This window comes from Macrobrachium rosenbergii, chromosome 53 (genome assembly GCF_040412425.1).
Source record: "Macrobrachium rosenbergii isolate ZJJX-2024 chromosome 53, ASM4041242v1, whole genome shotgun sequence".
Lineage (NCBI taxonomy): Eukaryota > Metazoa > Arthropoda > Malacostraca > Decapoda > Palaemonidae > Macrobrachium > Macrobrachium rosenbergii.
Window position 1 is genome coordinate 34,803,600 of NC_089793.1, and position 13,352 is coordinate 34,816,951.

At 35.2% G+C, this 13,352-nt stretch overlaps 1 protein-coding gene across 1 annotated transcript in view; it reads left to right on the top strand.

Moving 5' to 3' along the window:
* The first annotated feature begins 6,985 nt into the window (after positions 1-6,985).
* LOC136834110 (uncharacterized) overlaps positions 6,986-13,352 on the top strand; it is a 42,178-nt gene continuing 35,811 nt past the window's right edge. The window contains exons 1-5 of the mRNA XM_067096367.1: positions 6,986-7,325; positions 10,150-10,834; positions 11,925-12,047; positions 12,414-12,608; positions 12,870-12,989. Of these exons, the coding sequence (XP_066952468.1) occupies positions 12,915-12,989 (75 nt within the window). The 5' untranslated portion in view covers positions 6,986-7,325; positions 10,150-10,834; positions 11,925-12,047; positions 12,414-12,608; positions 12,870-12,914. The remainder of the gene's footprint in view (positions 7,326-10,149; positions 10,835-11,924; positions 12,048-12,413; positions 12,609-12,869; positions 12,990-13,352) is intronic.

A 13,352-nucleotide genomic window follows, 5' to 3' on the forward strand; every position in this document is an offset into this window, starting at 1 on the left:
GGAAGTGGGTCTCTAGCGAAGGATGACGAGGGATAATCACACTGGCGATGCACACTGTCCCTCGAGGATGACTGTCGTCTGGAGTCGGACAGTGGGGAAGAATGAAGGACTCTCAGGAAATGTATCACTTGCCCGCGTGTGTGGCTACCGGCCTTCTACTGCCACTGTACTTCTACTACTGCACGTATACTGCTCACACGACCAACTGCCTGATCCGCCTGTCTTTTCCCTTTGAGGCCACGGCGTGTTTGGCCCCGCCAAACTTCTCTGCCAATGGTGGGGCCGTGTGCAAACAACGTGTCATTTGCCATCGGGTTGCCTCTTCCCAGGGATCCTGCGGACGGAAGGACAATTCAGCAGCTTAATTTGCCTTTAGAAAGGTTTTTTTAAGCAGCTTAGTGGGTCTAAGCTGCTTAAGGGGGTGGCATCCAGTCTCGTATCTTTGCCTTTTTACCCCGTGTCATCTCAATATCTGTTCCAGGTAAAAGGAAGGACAGATCGAAATGTTGATAACTTTGCTCTGATATCTAGGTCAACTACGACCGGCCATGCGGCGACGACTCTACTCTAAATGAACAAAAGGCAAATTAGGTGGGGGAGGAGGTGCGCTGTGCAGCGACATCTTGTAAATTATAATAATATATGAAATATATATACATATTTTTTCTACGAAGATCTAGAGGGAAGACAATAGCAAGTATTTCGGAAGAATTTATGATAAATGTTGATGTCGAACAAGGATCAATGCTGTCGCCTTTCTTATTCATCATAACAATGGAGAAAGCTACAAGAGTTCAGATAAGGAGGCTGCTGGGAGCATAAGGTCGTATAGATGTTGGAAAGGTGGATGAGTGGTATGGGGAAGATAATCCCGGAATTAAAGCAAGGAAGCCCAGGCTAGTGGTAACCTGAAACAGAGAAAAGAAAGATAATAAAGGAGGTAAAGTCAAGAAGGCTGTTTTGGGAGTGCTTCATGAAAGATATATGGGTGAATTCTTTGCCATACATCGGATGTAACAGACGGTACCAAAATGGACATAACGAAACAAACTTGCATCATATACAGAGACGACTGATTGAATAGGTAAGACAATCAAGAAGGGAAACAAAAGAAGTAAATCCCAAATTTAGATACACTATCTCTTTTTCACATAGTAGGGTGTGTCTCTAGAAGGCGCTGACCCTATTTTTTCAGTTATTATTTAAGGATAAGGTTGCAAGCCTCGTGCTCACTTTCCGCCCTGCTTGTGATGCAACACAGTTGGGTAAGTACCAGGTAACTTATTCCCAGCCTAGGTCATCAGAAACAAAATTAATTTTTCCAGGTAATAAGGTTAGCTCTTTCTCTCTGCCCCCACCCCACGCCGCGCCACAGCCATAACACCACTATCCTGGGGACGGAGGAGAAGGGGGGGGGAGGCGGTGGTTTCTGCTCTAGAAAACGCCATTCTTCCGGTTTTCACTAAGTATTGTGAGTTCAGGATACTTGCCACAGGCCTTGCTCCACGGATGTTCAGGGGTTTATATGCCAAGCAATATGTAGTTTTTTCGGCGGTTACCCCATCAGAATTGACCAGAACCAGCACTGCATAACTAAGCTTATCGAATAAACACAAAGGTAGTGTCCAGAAAAAAAAAAAATTAAGAGTGCAGTAATACTAGAAATTTATATCGACGTTATGATTTAGGTGTCAAACCTTTATTAATAAGGCAGTCTTGAATCACTTTAATATATTTTGATGATAATAAAGTTGAACCTGAAAAGCATGTGTAGTTGAGAAACTGTAGGTACCTTGTGAAATATTGCTTTTGACCACAATCGCTGGTTGCCAATGATTAAATTGTCTCCAGCACTATCTAGAAATTTTAGGCCATTTTTAGCGCTATCAGTTGGTTGATAAGATACGATCGCTGATTTGAGATTCCTTTTGCTTTACTGTATGTTTGTAGTAATGTTGCCTGTTTTCTTCAAATTTTGAACTAGAAGTCGCGAACCACTGATAATTATCACGTAGTTTTAATTGTTTTATATAGGAAAAGCTCACATTGTGGAACTGGACAGATTGAGGTTTAGAATAATTGTGTTCAACGCATTGTGAAAAATAATTTTTTTTATTGTACTTATTTTTTATATTTGTTTCGTAAATTCAAGTTCTAAAGCTTTGTTATTTAATAGAGAAAATAGATGACTAGTGTTGTGAAAAGGAGTTTTTCGTTTGAAAAAGTCCAGGAGATATTCGCCTTCCAAATACCATGACACATTTTTACACTTGTTTTACGAAACCTTGAAATAAAACAACTATTCTAACAAACGTTACTATTCATTAATAAAAGTAAAATTGAAAAACTGGGATATAAGCAATGTATTCAACTTATTATGCTTTTATTTTAGTGTGCAAGTGATTGCCGAGTTATCATGTTTCATTGCACTTGCAGCTGGATTATTGTTATATCTAGATTATTTCCAAGATAAGCCTAAGTATCTTAAGAGCATTACAGCATTGTGTCTGCCATTTTCTCAGAAGCTACAATATAATTTAAGCGGTTACATCATCCAGTCAGCGTGCTGAAAAAACACGGACGAAATTCAGTATTGTAAGAATATTTTTAACCTTGAAAATTAATGTTGAACCTACACAGCAAGATACAACACACCAACTTCCGTGAGTATCAGTGTGGATATATTTTTGCAACTAGTGAATTACATCATTTTTGTATCCAAGTGAGACATAACCAGTAATAATTAGATCATCGTTATATCAGTCCGTTGTTAGAGTTAATCCGCATTTTCTTCTTTTATCATATCATAGACGTCGAAATAATTTGTGATAAAATGATAAACTCTGGACAGGTTTCATCACCGAATCAATGTCACCAAAGACGTATAAAAATAGTAGCAAACATTTACTCAGTAGAAAAGAGAGAGAGAAAAAAACTAACAACTGCAATGAAGTTACCAGAATGCAAATGTCGAGAAGCACTATTGCATACTCTCATAAACACATTACACATATATGTACACACACACACACACACACACACACACACACATATATATATATATATATATATATATATATATATATATATATATATATATATATATATATATATATGTGTGTGTGTGTGTGTGTGTAATGTGTGTGTGTGTGTGTGTGTGTGTGTGTATAATAATAGAGAGAAAAGAGGTTTTTCAACAAATGGCTGAAGGTGTTTTTCTTTCTAGTTTCTGGGCTAGTTTTGAGAAGACTAGCCAACCCTGTGCCCTTTTTATACTCTGTGCTGCGATCCACTATCGACTTAATTTATACGCATATACATATACGTACATGCAATGTATGTATAGATAGATAGATAGACAGATAGACAGATAGATCAAATAGGCATCAATCAAGAGAGAAAAAGAACTCTTAGGAATATCAGCTACTATAGAGATGATGTCGGAAGCGATAACCAAATTATCTTTGCCTTACTAAATCCCCTCAGAAAAAAGTTTACAGATGTTTAGCTTTAATACAGTTGAGCTTCTTTATAATGAACATTGAGAATCCTTTGCAACTTAATGTCGAAATAGATTTGCAGCTGTGGAAACCACAGGTAAGGAGATGCAGTCATCAAGATGGTTTAAGGATCTGTTGGAGAAAAAGAACTTGAATACCGGTTAACAAGACAAAAAGTTTGGATATCTGATGAGACCTGAAATACAACAAAGAATAAACAGAAAAAAGAGATACACATAGACAATTTTCAGGGAGGAGATGAAGAATGGATAGTAGGGTATTAGGTACCGAAGATAGATAGTGAAATCGAAGAAAGTACGAGAAGAGATAGGAGAAAATGCCTGAAAAAAGTGGCATATGCTTCTGACAAACCCATGTATTTAATACTGTGGTCGTTCACAGTGTTATTACTGAAGTATTCATTGGTGGAAAAAAAATAGGAAAATACCCGTCAAAAGAGGAATCGGTCATTAATAACATCTGACGAAGAAAGTGCTAGGCCTGAATAGATATGATGAGGATAATATGACTGGAAGCCGAAAAAGACCTAAATGGTGAATGGATTCACAATTTTTGAAGCGTAATCAGTAATAAAGAAACTCAGGTGCTGGAAAAACCGGGCTATGATGGAACCACTACATTTATGATTTTAGCTGAAAATGAAGTCTCTCACATACTAGCTAGACTGTTTTGCATAAAAAGGAATTAGGAATGATGACTGGGAATTGGGAGTCTTACCAACGAGAACGAAAGAGGTGACCTGCTTAGAATTGCACTTATATTCAGTTGAAACTATCTGCCATGCTTATCCTCAAGGCTAGAAAAAGAGACAGAAATTGTAAAGGTTAGGTACGTGTTAAGATATATAGTGCAACACTTTATGGAATTTAGAAATCCCCTACTGATGGGTTGTTGATTACGAGAAGGACTTTGACAGAGTCTACACTCTACAGACCAGTGTTATAGAAAGCTAATGTTAATGGGGTCTCGTCAACGTAATTTACTGCAAGCTGTGGCGTTCTACATGGAAATGTTTTATCACCTTTACTATTGACCTATCATAGTTTGTATGATAAAGTTGTTGGAGGAATAAGAAAAGCTTCAGGTTGGAGTAATGATAGAAAGTTGAACTTGGCGACGTTTAAATCATCTAAACACTTCAAGATTTACAAAACTTGCAAAATAGAATGCATTATACATCCGGAGAGATGGGACTCGAGACAATAACGTTGGATGGCTGGATAAAGAAAGGATTGATGAGGCTGAGTCTTTCAAATATTTATGGACAATGTTATCCAATACTGGTTTTCTTGAGTTGGAGCTTAGTGAAAGACTAAAAAACAAAAACCAAACACTGAATAGGCTGAGCAATCAAATGGATTGAAAGTATATACGAAAGTACAACCATGAATGATTGCATGATAACGACACCCTATCTAGAAGATTTTGATTTCAAAATAAACTCGCAAGAATTAAATTAGAAGTTAGTTGAGATGATAAGGGAAATTACAGGAGTTCCATATTTAGATGATTTAGTGTTGAAAGAGAGATGACGATGGATTGAAAAAGTCCTAACACACCCAAGCAGAGAGTATGTTGGGATTTTGAAAAGTTCAAGAAGTGCAATGCGTACTACCCTAATGCTATTCTTTTGTGCATTTTAATACATTTTGTCTATTTATTAATTCTTTACTTTTATTTTTATTTTGTAATAAGTGAGATCTCCTCTTTCTGTGTTTCTCTTTACCTTCGCTTACTTCCTAATGAGCACCATATTCTTTGGAAGCTTGGATTTCAAGTCAATGGCCTCTGTAGGCTTGTTCCGTATGGATAGGGTTCATCTTCTGAATAATAATAATAATAATAGTAATAATAATATTAATAATAATAATAGCGTTAGCTGGGGTCGTCTTGAGCACTACAGGGGTTTGAAAGACCCAGACCTACTGGAAGGAAATATATTAGACTGGTGGCGGGAGATGAGCGGAGATTTATAAAATAGAAAATATCCAGAGGAGATTTTAATGTATGACCAGAAACATTGATAGTATGAGAAGAATTTGAAATGAAAAAATTGTAAAAAAAAAATATAAATATTTCAGAAAAAGAACGACCACAGATGATTCCGGCAAGAGTTAAGGGGCTGAGAAGAAAAATGAGTATCAATATGTGTATTTCGTATCGCCCCCTCCCCCCCCCGCCCCCATTCTCTCCTTATCCTTAATGAATTATAAAAATTAATGAAACACTGAAAAGCTTTTCAAATATCCACTCCAAGGCAATTTTCATATACAAGATTACTTTTCTAGATTTAAGAGATATGTTAAAATGTATCCCAGATTTTTAGGAAAGCTAAATTTTTTCATGTATAGAAATCCTAAGATCACTCTGATAAAAAATAAAGACTGTCACAAAGGCTGAAGAATTAAAGTATCGATATTCGAGATCAGACGTGAAAATTAAGTTGATAAAAAATCAAGCCTACCAAATGCCAATATTTTTAGGGATTTTAAGTACTGTCGTTTTTGGAACATTAGTGAAAAGTAAAATTTACTTAACTGTCTATGATCGAATGAAAATAAAACACACACACACACATAAATCTTAATACCAGTAGCCAACACGCTCCTAAGATTCAGCTTGAAGCAATAGTTATATGTGCCGTATGATTTGCAAAATAAAGGCCATGGAACACAACAGAAAAATTGCATTGTGATAAGCGTCGGACCTTGTAATGCAAAATAGACCAGGATTATAATTTGCTAGGTTGCTGTGGCGTGACAGTCACCACGTAGGTTTCTGTTATGTACCTTTTAGAATTTTGCAATTCCTGACAGGGAATTTTTATTGATATCTGTTAGCTTTCGAGACGATGGGTGATACGAGTTTGTCCCGAGCAGGTGAATATTCATGTTAAGTAAAAAAAATGCATTTCACATATAAGAGTAACAATGGTATATCATAACGCATTGCTAATAATACTGATTTAGTTCAAGTTACCCTCAGTCTGACCATATCGGAAACGAATAGTCATGTTTGAACAGTGGATGATTGAAATGCTTCAAAGAAAGTTTGTTTTGAATGCGAAATAACTTAGGGGTTAATTCAGATTCCAATAAACTGTACTGTGGTGGATGATTTTTGCCAGTAAGTTCTGTGATTGGACTTTCATCATCGTTTGGGCCTGTTCGCGAGATGATAAGCAGATGCCAAAGTCTTTGACAAGATAATCGATGGGTATTTACCCATTTCTCCCCCCTCTAAATTAAAGACGAGCGCTGAGCGACGAGTAGTGCATTAATCTATTCCTTCCTCTCTGGGGCTCAAGGTAAAGAATTTGGTGACGAATGTATTTCATATCAGGGCTTATCTTAACAGTGAAACAATTCCCCTGTGCTCTGCCAGTGACTTGTTATCAGGAAAGTGTTATCGTCTTATCTGGTATATTAACTGTCAACTGTGTTATCTGTCCTGCCAGGGGAGTTGTCTCCCAGCCGCTAAAACAGTTGATTTACTTGTGTGTAAAGTATCGGTTTATTTTCGATATCATTATTTTGTTGTTCTTGTGTGTTTCTTCCGGAGCTGTCCTTGAATGGTCACCGACATTACAGTGCTCTTCGGATGAAAATGTTTTCGTAAGAATGCACTTGAATGCAACTGCCGATTAGGAGATAAACTAATACACAACATTTCTCCGTCTTTTCGATATTGTGCCTTCAGTGGAAGCAAGAAGGGGCGCGATGGCTTTAAAAAGGACCTTTTTATGGATGCAATGCGGAATCCTCCTCGCCCTGTATCCGTCATTTTCTGTCGCTCAGACAGCAGGTAATGGTTTGCCTTGAGAGTAAAAAAATGTTTTGCACTTATGTCTCAAATTTTTCGCTTCTCCCCGCCCCCCCTCCCTGCAGAACAGGTGTTAAATTTATACTTTTTATAAGTTTCCCATTCATAAATGTACTTATATACTTGTGAGTGAATTTCAGCACAAACACACACACATTACACACACACATATATATATATATATATATATATATATATATATATATATATATATATATATATATATAATATATATATATATATATCTATATATTCATACTGATCCAAATATATTTTTATATGTATGCATATATATATATATATATATATATATATATATATATATATATATATATATATATATATATATATATATATACAGTATATACTTTTACTGTAAATATATACATATGTGTATATATGTATATATATAATATATACTATATATATATATATATATATATATATATATATATATATTATATATATAATATATATATATATATATATATACTGGTATTATATATATATATATATATATATATATATATATATACTGTATATATATATATATATATATATATATATATATATATATATATATACATATTATATAAATATATTTGGGCTCAGAGTACAAACATGCAAGTATTAGAGATGCTTCCTAGAGCTTTCACAATCCTACGTTGATAATTTGGTTGTTTTTATGATTTTTTCGTGTGGAGAGTGATCTAAACGACGCAAGAGTGGTGTAGATTTGATATTGCTTCTGGGAGTGACCGTCGAAGAAGTAGTGAGGTCAGTTGAGAGGCTAAAGAATGGAAAGACCCCAGAAGTCAATTATATGTAACACCTAAAGAGGCAAAACGTTATTTAGTATACGAGGGAAAGTGGATGGTAGGATTGGGAAAATACGACAGATGACAGAAGACATGTCAGAGTAAGAACAGGTTGTGGATCAAGTATTTGTGGTAAAACAGATACACGAGAAGTTTAAAAGTGATGAAAATAAACTCTATGGGTTATACATGGACTTAGAAAAGCTAATAATAGAATCATAAGAGGCAAATTGGAGCTTGTTGAGGGTGTATGTTATTTAAAGTAACTTGTTGAGGGTTATTAAAAGTTATTGTTACGTAAGCGAGTTTATTGAAACAAATATGCGGCCGAGGGACCTGAGACTAGGGTGTGTCATATCTCCATGGACGTTACGCACCAGTGGCTTTAGTGATGTATTACGTCACATGGAAAAACAAGACAAGAAAGACAAAGCTTTGTAATCAGAAAGGGAGTTGAGATTGCCATTAGGAATGAGTGATATTTGCCAGTTATAAATTTTGATATTATATATATATATATATATATATATATATATATATATATATATATATATATATATATATATATATATATATATATTAGTGAGAGAGAGAGAGAGAGAGGAGAGAGAGAGAGAGAGAGAGAGAGAGAGAGACAGAGAGAGATAGAGAGAGAGACAGTTGGCTCCAGTCGGTAGAGCAGCGAAATAGGACTTCGTAGAGGTCAATGGCGCGGGTCTGAACCGCAGCCGATCTGGTCAGTGAAGGTGGACACTTACTATCCCGTGTAGACACCCTGGATTAAGTAAGTAATCAACGGATAGGTTGCCAAAAACAAATGGTATTTATAGACTAATACACACATAAACAAACCACTCCAACCTCTTCTAAAAACATAACAGACACCTCACACGTCTCGAACTCGACTCATACCCAGTTCTCTCGGCTGCAGGAGAAAGGAGCTGGGGATTGGCACGATACACACACATCGTTACCGGGTCTAAGCGATGTAGGCAGGGCAGCCGATCTGCACGGCTCACCCCAACGCCAAATCAAAAATCCTTCGTAAGAAGGCATCGTGCTTATTCCCATAGAAAATGGGAATTAAAGCACGATATTAAAACGAAGAGCGATATATATATATACTATATATATATATATATATATATATATATATATATATATATATATATATATATACATATTATATATTTATACAGACATTGCACCATGGATAGTAAAGGCATGACACAAAGTAAACCTGATCTCAGACCTAATGCTTATTCATCTCTAAAATACAATTATAATGATGAAAGTTTGTAAGTAATAATTCCAGTTGCATAGATTTTCTCTAATAAAATTATTAGCTATAATTTTGTCTGAAACTAAAATTATGTAGCCTTTCGATAGTTGGAAGTAAGAATTATTTTGATTTATACCATTGAGTTGCACTCAGTGTTGTCATTTATAAATATTTAATCAACGATAACGTATTGATAAGAGTCATAACGATGAAAGTGATAAGAAGTAAATCGGATAAATAATAACTTTTTTAATAGGAGTCATTTTGATTATCATGTTAATTTTTTTATACTCTAAGTGTCGCTTAGCAGCCATTACCTAAAGGGTTATTAGGGAATTAAAAGTTGTAATAGGGTAATTTTTTTATAAAATAATACAGTGATACGAATCTCATTTATGTATATATATTATATATATATATATATATATATATATATATATATATATATATATATATATATATATATATATATATATATATATTTTGTTCTCTATGTTACAGTCTATCGAATCGAGCTGGATGTTTATTAGAAAAATAAGATAATGTTTTTTATACAACAGAAACAACAGAATAAAGATGAAATCGCTCAACAGTTATCACAAAGAAAGTAGATATTTTCTCGTGAATTGTTCACGTAATAGTTGTCAGACATGTTTCCGTTCATCGTGGATGGTGATCGTTCATTATTGATTTCTTTTTTTTTCAGCCTGCACTAGTTATTTTAATTGCAATCCTCAAGCTTTTGGCGTGGATGATTTTGTAGACCTAAAGGGTATAGTGGTTGCCGAGGATGCAAGCATTGGGGATCAGTTGTTTGTCTGTCAGTGGAATGAAACAACTGCAACAGCAGATCCGCCATCTGGAGAGCTTTTTGAGAAATATTTCGCAGTTGATACGACTGAAACTTCGAAATGGACTTGTACAGTGAAGTCCCCTTTGGCTGGATTTTGATTATCCTGACGTGAGATAACAAGCTATTCTCCAATCATTTACAGAGATACACTTTTTGCATATTCAATTGGATCCACTGCAATTTCAGTTTAGAAAACGAGATCATTATCTTGGCTTTGTCTTTTCCAATGGTGTGATTTGTCGATTATATGTTCTATTTTACTTTTATTTTTCTCTCTGTTTGTTTTTGGAAGTAAATACATCATCACAATCTCCTCAGACTCTTGTCTAACCTTCCCTACAATATATAAATATCCTCTTGGAAAACCCACTATTTTAAGTAACGTAAGTTACGATCAGTTAGGACCTTTGAACTGATGAAGTGTATACTGAGACAGTGTGTATAATTTCTGCAGATAAATATTGACATCGTGCCTCCTGTTTTTCAGAGTACTATTAAGGCAAATACAATCTTCACTGGGTTTTCTGGTTTCGAATCGGTAAGTAGTTCTCAGTTTTTCATCCTTGTCCCAATCCCTGTCCCACTCTTTCCTCTCAACTTTGCAGTAGCTGGGAAGTAATCTAGAATGCGTTCATTTACTTCAAGAGCCAACATTTATATGTCTTAGCAATTATGGATTAGTGGTGGTGTCAGACTACACAAACATTTCTTTCAATATATTCATTTGTCGAAATTTTAAAACAATCCTGTTTTAAAACATCTTTATGTCTACTTCCTGAAAAAAAATTATTGTGTTTCTGTTGATGTAACCATTAAACTATACACACGCTGGGTAATCAACCGTGGTGAGTCCTGCAACGGTAGAGAAGGCATGGAAGTAGCAACCTTATCCCGGAAAGATTTGCTGTGAACGATGAGGCTACAACACTCCGGAGTCACCTCTCTCATAGGAAAAGGTGGCTAGCGGAAATACGTGTTTATATGTATCATTATTTAATTTAATAGCATTTTCAGTAATACTTGCTTCTTTGATTTATTTTCTGTCTTGATTAAAATTTAGTCCTGTCTGTACGGAAAGATACTAGAATTTGTGAGCATTTCAGGCGTTAAGTCTGCTTTACGTTTTTTTTTTTTTTTTTTTTTTTTTTTTTTTTTTACGCGTCCACACTAGTTGAAAATATCTGTCTGGATGATAAACTGTGTGGAATCTGAAGACCATCCTTTCCTGACTGATGGCTGAAATAAACACTTGCAAAGAGCTGGCAAAAATAAAAATAAAAAATTAATTAAAACTTACCATTTCTTGAAATATATAATGGTGAGAAATGATATGATTTACTTTGTCTGGGAGGGAGAAGAATATTAGATATTTATATCTGACTAGTTAAATATAGAATATAAAGAAGTGAAAGGAATTACAGAAGGTGAAACAAATTAAAAGTAAAGAATATCTGATATTCGAAGGTTTGATCGGATTGTTCAGAGATGAAAATGGCATAGAATTTGGTAAGGGATGTCTTTGGTCGAAATAGGATAGTGCATGAAATTATAAATATTACAGGATTATTATTATTATTATTATTATTATTATTATTATTATTATTATTATTATTATTATTATTTTGCAGTGCACTTTTGAAGTTACGATAGCAGTGACCGACGTAAATTCTAATCCGCCTGAGTTCGATCAAGGCTCTTATTCCGTGGATATATCAGAAGACTCCCAAGTTGGTGCTCTTGTTCCAACTGACGTAAGTATCATTCATTTCTCACAGCGTAAGTAGCGTAAGCGTTGTTCATAATAGAATTCATTTTAGGTAATTACCTACAATGTCTTTTACGTCTGACGAATATCTCGAGGTTACTAATGTAATCATCTCTCACAAAATTATCAAGATTATTACAAGCTGTTGTCAAGTTATTTAGTAGAATTACTGAGTATTAGTTGACCACTGTAATTATGAGTTTTTTTTTTATCTGAATGGCAAATTGTTGTTAAACGATATGGAAGGTATCCGGAACTCTTGATGATCATAACCTATGTCATTCACCTTAAACTTTGAAAATGCTTGTAAGTGCGTTGATCTTTATTTTTAATTTTTTTTTTTTTATTTCAGATTAAGATTCGAGACCAGGACAAAGACGTGCCGAATAATGTTGTCGATTTATCTGTCGACGACAACTGCCCAATATCACCGGATCCCTCCGAGTACCAAGATTTTGGCGGGAGTTTCACAGACGTCAAATTCAAACTTCGCACTCGTGTGGACTATGAACAAACGCCGTCTTATGATTGCACCCTCACACTGAAGGTAAGGAAAACCCCTTATCAAGAACATCTGCAAGGCTGAAGAGATCACTAGGTAGATTTGCCACTCAAGAAAAATTAAACCAATTTGTAAGTTTCAAAAGAAGCGAGAAATTTTAGGGCTTAATCGAGTGTGGAGGGCCGTCCTCGATAAGTGACAGTGCCATTTTCATTTTAGCTGTATTTTATTACGACTGTCCTGGAAAACTGAACTTAGGGAGGTTTTATGCACTGAGTGAATATTTTTTTATTTCCTTCTTTATAGGATAAAGGTACCCCAGAACTTTCTGCTACGGCTAACCTAAAGATTATGATTCAGGACATGCCTGATGAAGACCCTGTATTCAATTCAGCTTTCTACACTACTGAGGTTACTGATCCAGTGGTAGGTGTCGTAATTTTTGCCGTATTGTTGTTATTATTATTATTAAAATATTTAAGGTTCAGACTTCAGGTTATGGAAAAAGCCAGAAAGGCCAGCAGTTTCGTGGTAAGCTTCCATAAGACATCAGTCACTACTCATTGAGAACCTACAGCAACATTGCTTTACAAATTCGAGGTTCCTTCGCATGCATTTTATGTTCCAGCCACAAGGAATGAAAGCTTTGTCTATCACTTTATGGAAGGAAAATCCGTACAGTGAGGATAATGGTTACCATCCAGTGGGTTGAGACTAAAATGGATTGATTCCAGTTATCGCATGTCCTGTTCCTCTAGTTATGCCCCAAGGAAAATCCCTTCGTCATTA